Here is a 16,616-nt window from a genome sequence, read left to right as displayed (position 1 = left end):
CACTAGCATCCCATGGCGGGAGGGGCGGCCAGGGAAAGGGTTAAGTTTAATTTATCCTGATTTCTATTTACTACCACGCTCCCCGCAGGAGCCGGCAGCTGTGAGCTGATTGCGCCCGCTCATTATGCAGCCCGTCTCGCTAATGGCCTGTGACAAAGGCACACGGCTTGCAGGCCTCACCCCCGAGAGCCAATTAAACACACACACTCCCTTCCTGTTTGCAGCGCATTACAATGAAATTAAACTGAATTTCAAAATCATTTTCTCCTAAAGACATCTCTTTACAATAATTAATGCATGCTATTCCTTTTCAACTCAAATATTCATCAGCGCCAGCGACTGAATGTTTTAACGCTGACTGCCCCCCACTTTGCCCGCTGCTGCCATGCCTGGGGGGCTGCCCTCCACTCTGCCCGCTGCCACCCATGCCCAGGGGCTGCTCTCCACTCTGTCCGCTGCCCCCCATGCCCGGGGGCTGCCCCCCACTCTACCCACTGCCAGCCATGCCCAGGGTCTGCTCTCCACTCTGCCCGCTGCCGCCCGTGCCCGGGGGCTGCCCCCCACTCTGCCCGCTGCTGCCATGCCCGGGGGCTGCCCCCCACTGCCCGCTGCTGCCTGTGCCTGGGGGACTACCACCCGCCAAATCCACAAGGTTTGGGTTCCTGGGCTTTTAAAGGAAAAAAACATCTGCAGCTTTTCATCTGAATTTAGAAATAAAAGAAAACACCGTAAAGCAAGTCAGGGACCAACCAGAGGGCTGCAGGATGGACATACAAAAAGCAAGATTAGCTCAAAATAAATATTTCTTAATGCGTTTGAAGGACAATGACAGAGAGAGGTTTGCCGCTATCAGACTGGCTTGTGTGAACACAATGTTCACGAAGGGAAGCCACGCGGGTATTAACGTGCTGACCACATCCTGTCATGGAGAAGGGAGGGCCCCAAACAGGTGATCCGGGCTCCTGGGTCCCGACACCGAGCCCCCCGCTGACCTGTCAGCGTTCTCGGGGCCCGGCCTCGCTCTGACGACTGCCAGACGTCCCCTCTACAACCCTTCACCGCCGTCTGCACACCTGCTTCTCTGCCCGGCTCGGAGGGACCCCGCGGCCGCTGGGCTGTGCACGCTGGCAGGCACGGGACAGAACCACGGCAGCTGGGGGAGAGCAGGTCCGGACCCACGTGCCACCTGCCACTGGAACAGGAAGGGGTCCCCCACCCCCGGGAAGACCCTCCATCTGTCCCTTCAAACCCAACCCCCACCCGATGGGTCCACACGGCACCCCGGGACTGTCAGGGTCTACGCGGGGCCCCACTCCGCCACTCGGCGACCTCAGGCCCATGACAGCAGCACATCGGAGTGGACACGCGATCCCGTCGCGCACAGACCCACGCTGACACAAGCCTGGCGAGGCGCCCGTGCGAATGCCAGCCACAGGCCGCCCATGCCGCGGGGCCCAGCCGCTGTTCTCAGAGGCGCACGGCGACCCCCGCCGGCACCCACTCTGCCTGCCTGTGGTCTCCCCTGGGCTCTGCTCCCCACAGGAGAGCACGGAACGAGGCAGGTTTCTGCTCGCGGGGCTGCGGGGAGCGACATGTGCAAACACCTCTCTTTTTGGAAAAATGTCTTGAGAGTCTCCTGAAATGGTGCATTGTCAGCACAGAAGTTTTACAAACACAGACAGGCAAGGAGGAGGGACCACCCGAATCCGCCCGCACACACCATCTAAACGGGCGTGCGGAGCAGCGAGGCGCGGCAGCTGCACCTAAGATTCACGAGGTCTGCTGGAAAGTCCACACCGCAGGACGGCTGGGCCAGGGGCGGAGGTAGGGGAGGAAGCAGGGGCAGGGGTGGGAGGGGCCAGGGCGCCCGGTGCTGCGGGGGGAGAGCCCCGCCCCCCAGGCCCGGGTCAAGCACAGCCCCAGGCACAGCATGGAGAACAACGGAAAATTACCCANACACTCTAGAGCTTGGGGGTCTGGGGGCGCGGTGGGGACCCAGCCTTGAAGATGGGGCCCCCTCCTACCTGTCTTGAACCAGCCGTCGCAGGTGAAGGCATTTCTGGTTTCTTCTGGTTTGTCCCAGTACTCGCGGAAGACAGACGGCCCCCTGACCAGGAGCTCCCCTTCCTTGTCTGTGAGCCCCGGGGTCACCTGCAGCACGGAGACAAACGCGTCCCTCAGAGCCCACACCCTGCGCACGGGGCTCCGCCGGCCTCCCCCGTGACCCCCGACGGCACCCACGCTTCCAAAATCAGACATTTTGTTGAAACTATTGAAAAATGCGTCCTTCTAGGGGGCACATGAACCCCAACGTTCATAGCAGCACTCTCAACAATAGCCAAGACATGGAAACAGCCTAAGTGTCCATCAACGGACAAATGGATCAAGAAGATGTGGTTCATCTACACGATGGAATACTCCATGGCAATGAGAAAGAATGACATCTGGCCACGTGTAGCAACGTGGATGGACCTTGAGGGTGTTATGCTGAGCGAAATAAGTCAGGCAGAGGACAGATACCGTATGTTGGCACGTATAGGAGGATTAGGAGGAACTTAATGGAGGATCATGGGGGAGAAGACGGGGGGAAATAGGGGGGAGAGGGAGGGAGGTAAACCCTGAGAGACTCTTGAATGCTGAGAACAAGCTGAGGGCTGAGAACAAGGGGAGGGGAAGGGGGGTGATGGGCATGGAGGAGGGCACTTGTGGGGATGAGCACTGGGTGTTATATGGAAACCGACTTGACAATAAAGTATAAAAGAAAAAAAATGCATCTTTCTTTTTCTGTTTTTCTTTTTTAAATTTTTTATGTTTATTTATTATTGAGACAGAGAAACACAGCATGAGTAGGGGAGGAGCAGAGAGAGAGGGAGACACAGAATCTGAAGCAGCTCCAGGCTCCGAGCTGACAGCACAGAGCCCGAGGCGGGGCTCGAACCCACTAACCGTGAGATCATGACCTGAGCCGAAGTCAGATGCTCAACTGACGGAGCCACCCAGGCGCCCTCTTTTTCTGTTGTTTTTAAATGTTTACTTGAGAGCGAGCGAGAGGAGAAACGTGTGAATGCACATGGACACGTGGGGGAGGGGCAGTCAGAGGGAGAGAGAACCCCAAGCAGGCTCCTCACTGTCAGCACAGAGCCTGACACGGGCCTCGATCCCATGAACCATGAGATCATGACCTGAGCCGAGATCAAGCGTCAGACACTGATGCGACTGAGCCCCAGGTGCCCTGAAGAATGCACCACTTGGTCCTGGAGCCCAATCAGATGGCGCTGCGTGCGGAGCCGGGATGTATTCATCCCACAAAGTCCCGTCCCCTAGACTGGAGGGTGTGAGTCACTGACCCAGGTCTCAGTCGGAGCCTGGCTGGGTGAGAGCCACCTGTCCACGTGTAAGTGCTGCGCTCCGGCATCTGACGAAACTCCGTCTTCGGTGTCTTCCCTGCACAACCCGCACCCACGGGGGGGGCGGGGGGGGAGGTGTGTGTGGCCACAGCAGGGCTCTGGCAGCCCCGCGGGCCTCCGCTTGGTTAGAAAGAGGCTGAGCGCACAGCCAACCAAGAAAGGACGGCTCGCGAGCAAGCGCCAGGTGCCCAGGAGACAGTGCGCCTGGATCACGAGGTCCCATAGGCAGGGGGCTTCCTCTGTGGTGACCCCAGCGCAGGGCAGGAGGGAGGCTGGGTTTTATAAGAAGCTGAGTAGGGCTTCCGTGAAGCCAGGAAAAGACCGTGAGGAGGACGAGCACATCAGGAGGCCCCGTGGGAAGCTGTCAGCGGACATGGCAAAGGAGACTGAACCGAGGCCACTGATACTCTGACTTACCGACTCCTGCCTGGAACGGACTTATTCTGGGGAAGAACCATCCCTCTTTTAAAAAAGAATCTGAGTGGGGCGCCTGGGTGGCTCAGTTGGGTTACGCGTCTGACTTCAGCTCAGGTTATGATCCTGCGGTTCGTGGGTTCGAGCCCCGCGTCGGGCTCTGTGCTGCCAGCTCAGAGCCTGGAGCCTGTTTCAGACTCTGCGTCTCCCCCTCTCTCTGGCCCTCCCCTGCTCACGCTCCCTCTCTCTTTCTCTCTCTCAGAAATAAATAAAATGTTAAAAATTTAAAAAAAAAAGATCCAAGACCCTTTAAAAGAGGCTGTACAACTGCCTGACTCGTGTGTCTGAGGCCTGGACAGAAGGTGCGCCTCAAGGCCAGCGCAGCAGCTGTGTGTGACTCCTCAGCCCACTTCCTGCAGACACGGGCAACCCCACCCTCGGGGGGCAGGGCTGCAGGTTCAGGGCCCCGCTGGGCACCTGCCACTAGCCTGCTTGCAGGAGGCAGTGTTTGTCTTTCTGCTAAATCATAGGCTTTCTTTGAATTTCACCCATTTTTCCACCACCGCCCTTTATCTGGCCCCACTGCCAAGGTCAGGCTAGCCACAGGGCAGCAAGACAAAGGCTCTGAAAATAAACAGGCAGGCACCCAACCCTGGAGAAGGCGGGAGCTCACTGACTGAAGCGAACTGGGTAACAGTAAAACAACAACAACAACCAGCATTCCCCACTGGAAACAAACAAGACCCAGAGTCTCATAACATATTATTTGAAATGTCCCGGACGCAAGATTGCTCAGCAGGTGAGGAGCCACCATGCGGGACAAGGCTAACAAGGACTTTAAGACAGACGTTATAAACGTGCTCTAAACGGAAGGGCAAACGCTCTGGAAGGAAAAGGAAAAACTGAAAGTCTCAGTTATAAAGCAAAACAAAATGGAAATTTTAGAATTGGAAAACACAATAATGGCACCAGGAAAAATTTGCTGGATGGGCTCAGTAACAGAATGGAGACCCCAGAGGAAAGACCGAGAACTTTAAGATGGGTCAGTAGAAACTACCCACCCCATCTGAACCACAGGAAGCGCCAGCGCCACCCTGCTCCCCGCTGTGAGGGCCCAACTCCTGCTCCTGGTTCCCAGGAGACGAGAAGTGAGGAGCGGATCATGGGTAAAATCTGGCTGAAAACTCTCAAGTCTGGTGAGATACATGAACCAGCAGAATTAGGAAGCTCAGTGGACCCCCAAAAGGACAAACCCAAAGAAACACAAGCTCAGACACATCACAATCCAAGCACTGGAGACCCAAGATAAAGGAAAAGGCCGGCAGTGGCTAGAGTGGATTCGCGGCTCGGACGACCACCACCTTCTCACCCGAAGCCGAGGAGGCCAGGGAAGGGGGACGGCACCTTCTAAGCGTCAGCCCGGAATCCCAGATCCAGTGAGTAACGTTACGCGTGGAAGAAAAGACAAAGACACTCTTAGATAAGAGACAACAGAGCCTGTGGCCAGCAGATCTGAATTAAAAGAATGGCCAGAGATGGGGCGCCGGGGTGGCTTAGTCGGTTGAGCGTCCGACTTTCGCTTAGGTCATGATCTCGCGGTTCGTGGGTTCGAGCCCCGCGTCGGGCTCTGTGCTGACTGCCAGCTCAGAGCCTGGAGTCTCTTTTGGAGTCTGTGTCTCCCTCTCTCTCTGACCCTCCTCTGCTCACACTCTCTCTCTCTCTCTCTCCTAGAAATGAATAGAATTTAAAAAAAAAAAAAAGAATGGCCAGAGAACGTTCTTCAGACAGAAGGGAAATGATGCCAGAAGGAAACAGGGAGACTCAGAAACGAAATAAAAGCATTAAAATAGGTAACTATTTGGGTGAGTAAAACTGACCATTCCGTTCCTCATGAGGTTTTTCAAACAGTTTTGAGCAAGGAAAGCAAACATCATAATCTTGCCTAATGGAGTGTATGACCTACATAGATGTTACACACGACAACGGTGTTTGCTGAGCAGGGAGAAGGCACCGGGACCCATATGCTGGTGACAAAGAGTCTTTATGTGACCAGACTTTAGTCAGGCTCCCAAAACTTATCACAGGCCCATCTGTGCCCTTCCTGAACAATCCAGTTTTAGCGAGACCCCTGCTGTTTCAGTTTAGCAGGAGCCCCCACTCTGATACCTGGTCAGCCTCATATGTGATGTCGCCCCGGCCCACCCTCTGCAAAGACCCTGCCAGTCCTCCCCTGCTGCTTGGCAGGCCGTCTCCAGGGCCCTGCTGTGCTCAGAGGGGGCCCCACACCCGTTCCAACGTCCTGGATAAAGTCTGCCATGCCATCTTCAACAGGCATCACTGGGTAATTTTCTCTTTGATTGGGGTAGGAATTCTACATTCTTCTGGGAGTGTTAAGTGTGAAGTCTAAGTAGGTCTCAAAAAGTGAAGTATATATATCGTAGTCCCCAGAACAACTACTAAAAAGCTGTACAAAGGCGTACGGTCAACAACTCAAGTAAATTAAAACGGACTACTAAAAAATGGGTCCAAAGAGCACAGTAAAAGGGAAGCTGAGCAAAGAAAAACTGGGGGAACAGATAGTGAGGAAATAACAAATGGTGGTGGGTGGCAGTGGGCTCAAGTTCAAGCATTTCCATAATCAATTCAATGTCAGTGCTCTAAGCACAATTAAAAGATTGTCAGACGGACTGGTGAGGCCATACATGATCCAACCGTACACACAGTGACACAGGCAGGTTAGAAGCAAGGGACGGGACCATACATACACATAAACACCAATCACAACACACCGAAGCAGCTGTGGTAAGATGAGACAAAATAAACTTAGGAGCAAAGAACAGTACAAGCGGTATCACTGACGACACAACGTCGAGTCACCAGAAAGACACACCAATTATAAATGTGTGGTCACCCAGTGACAGACTTTCAGGGTACATCAGCAAACATCTGAAAGCAGAAATGGACTATTACTGTGGAGGATTCATGCCCCTCCTCGGCGACAGAACCGGGGAGACAGCCAGCGTGGATGTGAGGAGCTGAGCACAACGACCACAGGGGCAGGACCCACGGGTGCTGCACCGAAGCAGCAGTGAGTGCATCCACCAACACAGCCACGTTCTGGGGCACATGACACGCCCTCACAAAGTTAAAAGAACTGGAATCGTATCCAGGATGCTTTCCAACTGTAAGGGGATAAAACTAAAAATGAATAACAGAAAGATGACAGCCAGCCTCCAAACACTTGGAAAATAGACAACACACTTCTAACTAATCTGTAGTCAAAGAAGTCTTAAAAGAAACTAGAAGATCAGAAAATATTTTGAACTGAATGAAATGAAACCACATAAAAATTTGGGGGGCAGCTCCAGCTCCAGTAATGTTTGCCGGGAGATTTGCATCAGTAAATGCATGAATCAGGAAAGAGAAAAGGTCTCAAATCGATAACCTAAAGTTTCACCCTAAGAAACTAGAAGAAGTGTAAAAAGCAAGCTAGAAGAACCAATAAAGAACAAGAAATCAATTAAAATGAAAAGAGAAAAGCAATAGAGAAAACTCAATGAATCCAAAAACAATTTCTTTAAGAAAAAATCAGTAAAATGGATAAACTTTTAGCACAAATAACAAAGAAAAAAGAACTAAAGGGGTGCCTGGGTGGCTCAGTAGGTTGAGTGTCAGACTTCAGCCCAGGTCATGATCTCGCTATTTTGAGTTCGAGCCCCACGTCGGGCTCTGTGCTGACAGCTCGAAGCCTGGAGCTGCTTTGGATTCTGCGTCTCCTCTCTCAGATCCTCCCCCAGCTTGTGCTCTCTCTGTCTCTGTCTCTCAAACATAAATAAAACATTAAAAGAATTAAAAAAAAAAAAAAGAAGTAGAAGACACAAATTATCCATAAGGGTAATGGGAAGAATACTGCTTCAGATTATGCAGACATGGAAAGATTAATAAGGTGATGCCACAAAAAACACTATACACATAATTCAACAACTTAAATGGACCAATTCCTCAAAAAACATAACCTATCAAAACTCACTCAAGATGCATTAGATGACAAAACTGAATTAATGGTTAAAATCTTCCAAAAAAGAAACCTCCAGGCCTAGATGCTTTCACTGGTAAATTCTATCAAACATTTAAATACATACAGAATACCAATTACATGCAGTGTCTCCTAGAAAACAGAAGAGGAGGAAATAATTCCCAGCTCACTTTATGACACTAGCATTACCCTGACCCCCAAACAAAAAAAAAAAGCACAATGAAAGGAAACTACAGATGCAGAAGTCCTCAGCAACATGCTAGCAGATCCAATCCAGCACCGTAAAAAATAAATATGCCATAAGCAAGTGGGGTTTGTCCTGGGAATTCAAGGCTGGTTTAATATTAGAAAATCAACCAATGTGGGGCGCCTGGGTGGCTTAGTCGGTTAAGCGTCTGACTTTCGCTTAGGTCATGATCTCGCGGTTCGTGGGTTCGGGCCCCGCGTCGGGCTCTGTGCTGACTGCCAGCTCGGAGCCTGGAGCCTGTTTCAGTCTGTGACTCCCTCTCTCTCTGACCCTCCCCTGCTCACGCTGTCTCTCTCTCTCCTAGAAATAAATAAAAAAAAAAAAAACATTTAAAAAAAAAAAAGAAAATCAACCAATGTAGGGGGTGCCTGGGTGGCTCAGTCGGTTGAGCTCTGGACTTTGGCTCAGGTCATGATCTCACAATTCGTAAGTTCAAGCCCCACGTTGGGCCCTGTGCTGACTGCTCAGAACCTTGAGCCTCCTTTGGACTCTATCTCTGTTTCTCTCTTTGCCCCTCCCCTGCTCGTACTTTCTCTCTCTCTCTCTCTCAAAATAAATAAATGTTAAGAAAAATGGGAAAAAGATAAATGTAGAGGGACATGTGAAGGACCAGTGAGCCAGAACACAGGCACATCGAGAAGACCTAAGGGGATGCAGAGGCATACCATGTTCATGGATCAGAAGCCTTGTCACAGTGAGGATGTTAATTCTCACCAAATTGATCTGCAGATTTAGTGCAATCTTGATCAAGATCCCAGAAGGGGCGCCTGGGTGGCTTAGTCGGTTAAGCGTCCGACTTTTGCTTAGGTCATGATCTCGCAGTTCGTGGGTTCGAGCCCCGCGTCGGGCTCTGTGCTGACTGCCGGCTCAGAGCCTGGAGCCTGTTTCAGAGTCTGTGACTCCCTCTCTCTCTGACCCTCCCCTGCTCACGCTGTCTGTCTCTCTCTCTCTCTCCTAGAAATAAATAAAACATTTTAAAAAAATTAAAAAAAAAAAAAAAAGATCCCAGAAGGACTTTTTGTAGATACAAACAACCTGGTTGTAAAACATGGCAAACAATTAACTCCAATAGCTAAAGCAGCTCTGAACGAGAATGAAACTGGTGGCAGAAGGCTATAGTTCTGAGAGTCACCATCAAGCTACAGAAGTCACAACTGGTGTTGGCAGAGAAACAGATACACGGATCAATGGAGACCAACGTACAACCTCTGTATGGAGTAGCTCAGATAGACAGCACCCCTCACAGGTCCAATACATCCACCAGTCCTAATTTTCCTGCAGATTTGCCAGTGAGTCTCTGGACTCTGGAGAGCAAGTACCAAGTAAGTAAAACAGGCCATCATTTTCTTTATGCCAAAACAAGACAAAACAAAACAAAAAACCCAAATAAAACCAAAACATTTTTCAAGAGGAAAAATGAACCCCTGACATGAAGCTCTAAATACACACGCACCCATTACACACTGGTTTACCTGATACTGACTTGTCATACAAATTTTGGGACAATAGAGTCCATTTAATTTTGGTCATTGACATTTATAAATCTTAGAGATAAGGGTATGAAGGCTAGTCAAGAATGAAGGTACTCCAGGAGAAGGGAAACAGTCTGTTGAATAACCTCAGAGAAATAAGTGATCTAAAATAGCACATAACAACAAACGTTACCATAGACTAAAACCCATCACCCGGATTGCTGGGTCACAAGCGGGGCCAGAGTCCTGCAGACCCACTCAGAGTTAGCTCCCCACATCTGCTGGGGCCAGAGCAGAGCAAGGCAGGTGCTGGGCAAGGCCAACAGCTCTGGGGCCCCAGCTGTTCCCCGGGATACGCGGTACAGGCTGGACGGGGCACGTGGCCAGGCTCGGGTGCCCAGCAGTCATACACAACGCTGCTTCAGGCTGCAGCCAAAAGCCTGGGCTGTCTTCACGGGGGACCCTCGTCTTCGTCTTCGGAGGAATTGCACGTAGGAAGATCATGTGACGGAGGGCATGGGTACCGTGCACCGGTACCGCCCCATTCACCAGGACAAGCGGCCATGGAACGAAGCCTCCTCACCTGCGGGCAGCCTGGGTGTCTTCCTCTGTCAGAGGCAGGGTTGCTAGAAAGCCCCGAGGTACAAGCCTGGACGCCTGCCCCAGTTCACAGTAAGGGGTCTGCTCGAACCCACTGGGGAGGAAAGCGTGCCGGAAGGAGGTGCAGGAATGCAGGCAGGTAGGCCGTGGGCCAAGGAGGCCGGCGAGGCTGGGGCGGGACCCATGGTGGGCTCCCACTGCGCCCCATTGCCTCACTCAGTGCCGCCCACCGCTCGGGGCCTCAGGACCCAGTTTGAGCAGGAAGGATCTGGACGAGCACGTAGGGATGAGGCCCCGGGCAGGAAGGAGGCGTGGCTGCTTGCCTTCCCCGGCTTGAGCGTGCCCTTCAGGGGTGTGTGGGGCCGGCTCTGGTCCAGGCGCGGGGAGAGAGGCACGGGGCAGCCAAGTGCTCACAGACACTCCTCCGGCCCATCAGGTGCCGAGGGCCTTCCTTTTCCTTGCGAAGTTTCCCCGTTTGGAGGCAGGGCCACCTCCTTCCTGACCTTTGACACAGAGTTAGTGGTAAACCCACGGCATCCCATGAGGCACGGAGCACGTGGCAGACGATGGTCTGCTGTTCGTCCGAGGGGAGCACCTCTGCGGGGACAGTGCGGTCACCCCAGCCCCCACGGAAGGGCCAGAGCACGACCGGCCCCACGGCTCTCCAGCCCCAGGCCTTCCCTGCCGCGGGTTGTGTGCAGAAGTCAGTGGCATGCGGCAGTGACAGATGGCAGGGATGGGCAAGGAAAGGAGCGGGGGGGGGCAGCCCAGGAGACACTGGTGGCCGTCAGGAGGACAGGCCGCCGTCCAGAGTGACGGCCCGCATATGGATAAACAAGATAATTAATTTTTAAAGGGAAATAAGGGAAGCAGAGCTCGCAGACACTGCCCAGCGCCGGCAGGAGCACCATGTACTGCGTCTCTGCGTCCTCTGCAAGGGACATTTCTGTGTGCAGGCCAATGTGTCACCCGCGGCCGGGAGGCCACTTGTCTGCCGCTGGACCTCACTGTGGCAGGCTGGCGCCTGGCTCTCTTGAAAGTGAGCACCTTGAAAATGAATAGATTCAGTGCATGCCGTGCTCACAGGATGCAAAGGCGAAGCCAGCTGGGCGTCCGCGGCGCATGAAAGACGCACCGCAGCCAATGGCTCCCGGGTCCTCCGGGCAGGTGTGGCGTTAGCGCGGCCCAGCAGGGAGACAGGACAGCAGCATGAAGGCGGAGCCACTTCCCATCCAGACAGCGGAGCCAGAAGCACGAGCTCGGAGCCGTGGATGGCGGGACACCTGGCGGTACCCCCGGGTGCCTTAGCCAGCAGCCACAGCCAGGGCGACCCACGACGGGGACACGACGGGATGCGAAGGTTTGTCACCTGAGGCACAGCCCTGCCAGGTGCACGGGGTGCCCAGCAGGTCAGGGGGAGGCTGGCACGCACAGGCCCCGGGCACGCGAGAGCAAACACAGTCCTTGCTGCCGTCTGGGAAGCATGGCTCGGCCCAGCCGCCCCTGCTCCTGCCTTCCCCAGAGGCCCCCTTTGTGGGGCAGAGACTCTGGTAGCCCCCCCCCCGGGCCGCTCACTCCTCATTCCTGGTACCGGGTTCTGGCCAGGGAAGCAGCTGGGACCGCCAGGCTGCAGAGGCGTGGGGAGCACGACAGGGAGCCGGGCACATGCGGGCCGACCCTCCCCCGGGGGCCTCGGTGCGAGGTCTTCTTGGGAACACGGAACACCTACTTGTGACGTCACTGTGAACGTTCGTAGGATTACACCTAAAACCACCAGTTCCACCCATATGCTTGACAGTCTCCTCAACCCTCCCACTCCAAGCACGGGAACTGAGGCCACAGGGCAACGCCACGGGGCAAGGCCCGGCACAGGTTCAGAGCTACGGAGCCGCTGCTCCAGGTAGAGATGTGGACACGCGGGTCCACGACTGCTTTTGCCTGTGACAGATCACTCACGCAGCGCCTCGTTTGAGCATCAGCTGTAGAGAACATGATTTCCTTTCAAATCAAGGTTCCCGTTCCCACCAACCCTCAACTTTTCTGTGGCCCGTATTGGCTTTGGATCTGGTTTGTAGCTACTAGAACCTTCACTGAAATAAGACAGTGAGCGCTGTCCCCTTCTCCACCTGTCAACCTAGAAGGACCATGAGAGCCACCACTGGCTGCAGCCGCTGGCGGCAGCCTCCCTTTTCAGGGCTGTGTGATCTGTGCACGGTGGCCTCGCAGGGGCCCAGCCACAGCGCCCTGCGTTCAAGGGATGGAGACGGGGCCCCACCGCGCAGTGCTTTTAACAACCCGCCATAACCAGGCTGTCCTGAGGCTGTCACAACCCACCTTAGAGCGGCCCCAGTGGACGGAGCCTCAGGCGCTGGGCCCCAGCTCTGCCCTGCACACCGTCCCCAGGGCAGGGGTGCCCGGCAACACTGGCAGGCGCCCCCAGGAAACACCAGCCTGAGCCCATGTGGAGGGCCCCAAGGAGGAGACCCTCGACCTCTGGCCTGCTGGGCGGTCGTGGCCATGGGACACCCGTGTGCCACCAGCTGACACAGAGCAGCAGCCCACCTTCGTCTCCTTCTCATTCCCTTCTGCGTGGAGCACGTAAGGGCAGCCCTCCTTCTTTGGGTTTTCCGAGACGATGCGCACCTCCACACCTGGCAGCGGGGTCCCCACGGAGCCTGCAAAGACAGAGAAGGAGGGTTGCACGCCTGGACGTCCTGCACAGGGGACAAGGGGACTCGGCCACTTTGGGGAGGCTCTTGGCACCTGGGTGGAGCCTGGGGCTGCCATGTCCCCTCCAGTACCTAGCTGCGTGGTAAGGGCACGGGCGCCAGTGGGCTGTCCCCAGGGTCACCGCAGAGCCCCCAGGAGGGACTGAGCAGCCAGGGGAAGCCTGTCCCCTGCATTCTGGTTCATTTATTAGGTGCCATGGTTTGCTTGGTGTGTGCATCCCACCTGAGGGATGGATGCTCTGAGGCAACGCAGCAAGGCCCCACAGCCACACAGCGAAGGACCGATGTGGCCGAGGTCCCGAGACCCCACACTCCGTGTCTGTGAGGACTCACGTCCCCTGGGGTCAGTGAGGAACGGCCAGGGGACAAGCCCGCAGGAAGCCGACTCTGAAACTCTACATTCGTGCAGGACTCTGGGACCCTGGCCTCGTTTTGCTGGAAGGGCGCCGCGCTCTCCTCGCAGCCCGCCTGTCTTCTGCATCTGAGGTCCTGGGGGGCGAGGCCAGGGCAGTGTCCCTGACGGGCAGGGCACACCTGGACCAACTGCCTTCCGGTCCTACGTTTTCTTGTTTCGCTTCCCAAGATTTTAAAAATAAAAGTTAAATCCATACAATCGTCACAAAGCACACAACTGTGGCGTCTGCACATTCATGACGTTGGGCAACCGAAACTGCCATGAGGTTCCGGACCTTCGACCACCGGGGCGCAGAGCAGAGCGGTCGGCAGGCCCCCCCACGCCCACAACCATTACTCTGCTGCCGCCGCGGGCCGGCCTGCTCCGGGCACTTCCGACGAGGATCCTGGGCACAGGGCCGCCTCGCTCCTGCTGGCGGGGCGTCTGTGTGGAGCCCGTGGCCGCACGGGTGACAGGACACTCGAGATGCCACACAGGAAGCGAGGGGGTCTCACCCTGAGTGTGAGACACGGAGACCAGACCCAAGACCGACCCCCCGAGCCCCCTCCTCCTGATGCCTGGCTCCGCATGCCCTTGGGCGTGGTGAAGGCCAGAGGCCGTTCCACACGCAATCCAGATGCGCTTGTCACGTGAGGTCACCTCCTCTAGATTAAATGGCCCCTTTCCCTGTGGATTGTTGGCAGGGACAAGTTTAATTCAGCTGCGTCACAGCCTCTCCTTAGGCTTCCCGGCCTGAGAAAGGCCGACGGGCTTGCATCCTGACCATTGGCCGGGGCCACAGCTCTGCCTGCAGGGATGCGACCCGGGCCAGGCTCCGGAGTCCTCAGACCGCCCCCCAGCGGCTGGCCTGTTGGGGCTGGGCCTTGGCGGGCTGACCTCGGTTTAGCCCTCAGTGGCTACGGCGTGTGGTCAGGACCCACGACGAGAACTGTCATTGGCCTATGGCCCTGTCTAGAGCCTGGGGAGGTGGGTCTCAAGAGAAGGGAGGCCGGCTGATAAGGTCTTGGCCTACCCCCTCACCCCCCCCAATCCCCGGCTGCAGGAGCCATTAGCGCCTTGGATCTCCACCTCCAATTAGAGCGTGATTAGGCCCAGCAGCGCCTGCCATGAACTATTCACCTCCCTTCCTGGTATCGGGAGGGAGGGACGCAGAGAAGGAACAAGAAGATCCGGCCCAGAGCTTGACGCCGGGCAAACAACCCTCTTCCGAGGCCGGCCTCGCCCTGGGTGCCCTCATCAGGTTTTGAGAACCTGGAAAAATGGATCCTGGTTGCTCAGAGGCCACACAGGCAGCAGGGAGGAAGGGCCAGCCCCAAGCGACCCCTGGCTGGGAGCGGGTACAGGGTCCCCAGTGTGACACGAGCCCAGCCCCGGCATCAAGGTGCACAGACGAGACCTGAAGGTGCCAAGGACGCCCTCTCAACCTGCCTTCTTCACGAACGACACCACTTTACTTTTCCCAAACCAAACAACAGCACCGCACCCGAGAGCTGGAGGCCCACGCTGTGGACAAAGGTCACACACAGGTATCTGGGGCAGAGGTAAGAAGAGCGACACGGCCCAGGCCCTCGGGTCCCACACTATGCCTGAGGCCCGGGGGGCTGCAGCCGTCACTGAAGATTCCAGAATTTCTGCCCAATAAACCTGGGCTTTCAGAACCTTTGGGTTCCCCCTTCCTCAAAGGGGCTGGAAGAGGCCAGGTCGGTGGGGACGTTGCGTGACCTCTGTCCAGGGCGGCTTTCCTCGCTCCCCTGGGCAATCGGCCCCCGCTATCCTCCGTGAGCCCCACGCGGGCCTCCCCCATGTACTCCGTCCCGTCCTGGCTCCTGGTCTTGGCTCTCAGGCCTCGTGTCTGCTCTTATAATTAAGGCCCAGAAGGTTCTCTGTGCACCTCGGTGCCCCTCTCTTTGCCTCCCAACTGGGCCGTGCTGCTGTGCTCCCTGGTGCCCAGAGCCACAGTGTCCTGGTTGGTCAGCGGCCTCGGAGCGGCCTGTGCAGGGAGCTGCTCTGGACACAGTGTGGCATCCTCGTAGGCAGCTGGGTCTCACCTGCCCTCTGGCCCCACGACCCCTCTGGGGACTGACCCATGAGGCGTGTGTCCACACAGAACCTGCACACGATGTGTACGGTGGCCCTCCCAGTGACTGTCCCCAGCCAGACACCACCCAGCGGCCTTCGGCCACCAAAGCGACCCGTCAGCACCATGGAATTCTTCTCGGCGGCAGAAAGGAACGTGTGTCCACGTGGATGACACACCCTGCTAAGGGACCGAAAAGGCCACGTTCTGGAGGGTTCACTGTAGGACATTCCAGACAAAGCACAGACAGGGCGCTTGCCTGGCCTGGGGTGGGGGAGGTGCCGAGCACGCACGAGGGGAGGGTCTGAGGCGCAGGACCCTTCCGTGTCTCGAAGGTGATGGTGGCTATGTAGTTACATGTTTCCAAACCTCCAAGCTGAACGCGGGCAGAGGGTAAGTTTTATATACGTGCAAGACCAATGGATGTGACACAGAGCTGTTCTGCTCTTATTTCTAAGTGGGATCTTGCTTGTGTTGTGGACACCCTGGGGGGGTGCGTCTCGGGAGGCTGAGAACAGAACGGGGCACATTCACTTTCCAGGCTTAGGCTCCGCTGGCAGGCTCCCTGCTAAGGACCCGGGATGTGAACGTCTGAGTTCAAGTTGGAGAGGGGCGCCTGAGAAAAGGCTGGACTTAGGAAAGGTCGTCCAGACAGACAGAGGGCTCCCTCACACCTGCCCTTACACCACGCGGTGTCTGGATGGGAGGCTCTGGCCAGCGGCCAGCTTGGTCTGCTCAGAGCAGTGCCCCAGAGCACATGGGTCCCAGTCATTCCTATTCTTCCCACGTGTCACCTGGGAAGGACACGGGTGTAAAGAACACCCTTCTGTCCTGCCCCTGACTGGCCATTTGGGAGAAACAGGAGCCTCAGCCGCCTGGCCGGGATCCCAGGAAAGCTCTGTGGCCCAGCAGGCAGTATGCTTCCCAGACTGCCTCCCCCCACCGCCCCAGGGCTCAGGGCACAGGGAGAGGACAAGGCCGGGGGTTACCTGGCACTCGAGTCCCGGTCAGGGGGTTGGACAGGGCCATGCCGATCTCTGTCATCCCATAGCGCTCCAGCAGCGTGTGGCCGGCGGCCCTCTGCCACTTCTCCAGCACGGGCGCAGGCAGGGCAGCCGACCCCGAAACCATCAGCCTGCAGGCACAGCAGGGGCGGCCTCAGCCCTGGGGGGTGGGGGGGCAGGGGGCGGCCTCAGGGACCAGGGAGGGTGGGCACAGC

At 56.1% G+C, this 16,616-nt stretch overlaps 1 protein-coding gene across 6 annotated transcripts in view; it reads right to left on the bottom strand.

The window, feature by feature from the left end:
• The window catches only part of ACSF3 (acyl-CoA synthetase family member 3), a 59,590-nt gene that overhangs the window by 17,979 nt on the left and 24,995 nt on the right, over positions 1-16,616 (bottom strand). For all 6 annotated transcript variants that reach the window (XM_077754123.1, XM_077754124.1, XM_077754125.1 and 3 more), the window contains 3 exons: positions 16,387-16,532; positions 12,739-12,851; positions 2,025-2,151 (listed from right to left, as the gene is read on the bottom strand). In XM_077754123.1, coding sequence (XP_077610249.1) covers positions 2,025-2,151; positions 12,739-12,851; positions 16,387-16,532 — 386 coding nt within the window. The remainder of the gene's footprint in view (positions 1-2,024; positions 2,152-12,738; positions 12,852-16,386; positions 16,533-16,616) is intronic.

Source organism: Crocuta crocuta, unplaced genomic scaffold, assembly GCF_008692635.1.
Source record: "Crocuta crocuta isolate KB4526 unplaced genomic scaffold, BGI_CrCroc_1.0 scaffold61, whole genome shotgun sequence".
NCBI classification, from domain to species: domain Eukaryota; kingdom Metazoa; phylum Chordata; class Mammalia; order Carnivora; family Hyaenidae; genus Crocuta; species Crocuta crocuta.
Note: the sequence above shows the minus strand (reverse complement) of the source record. Positions and strands in the feature narration are given on the sequence as shown.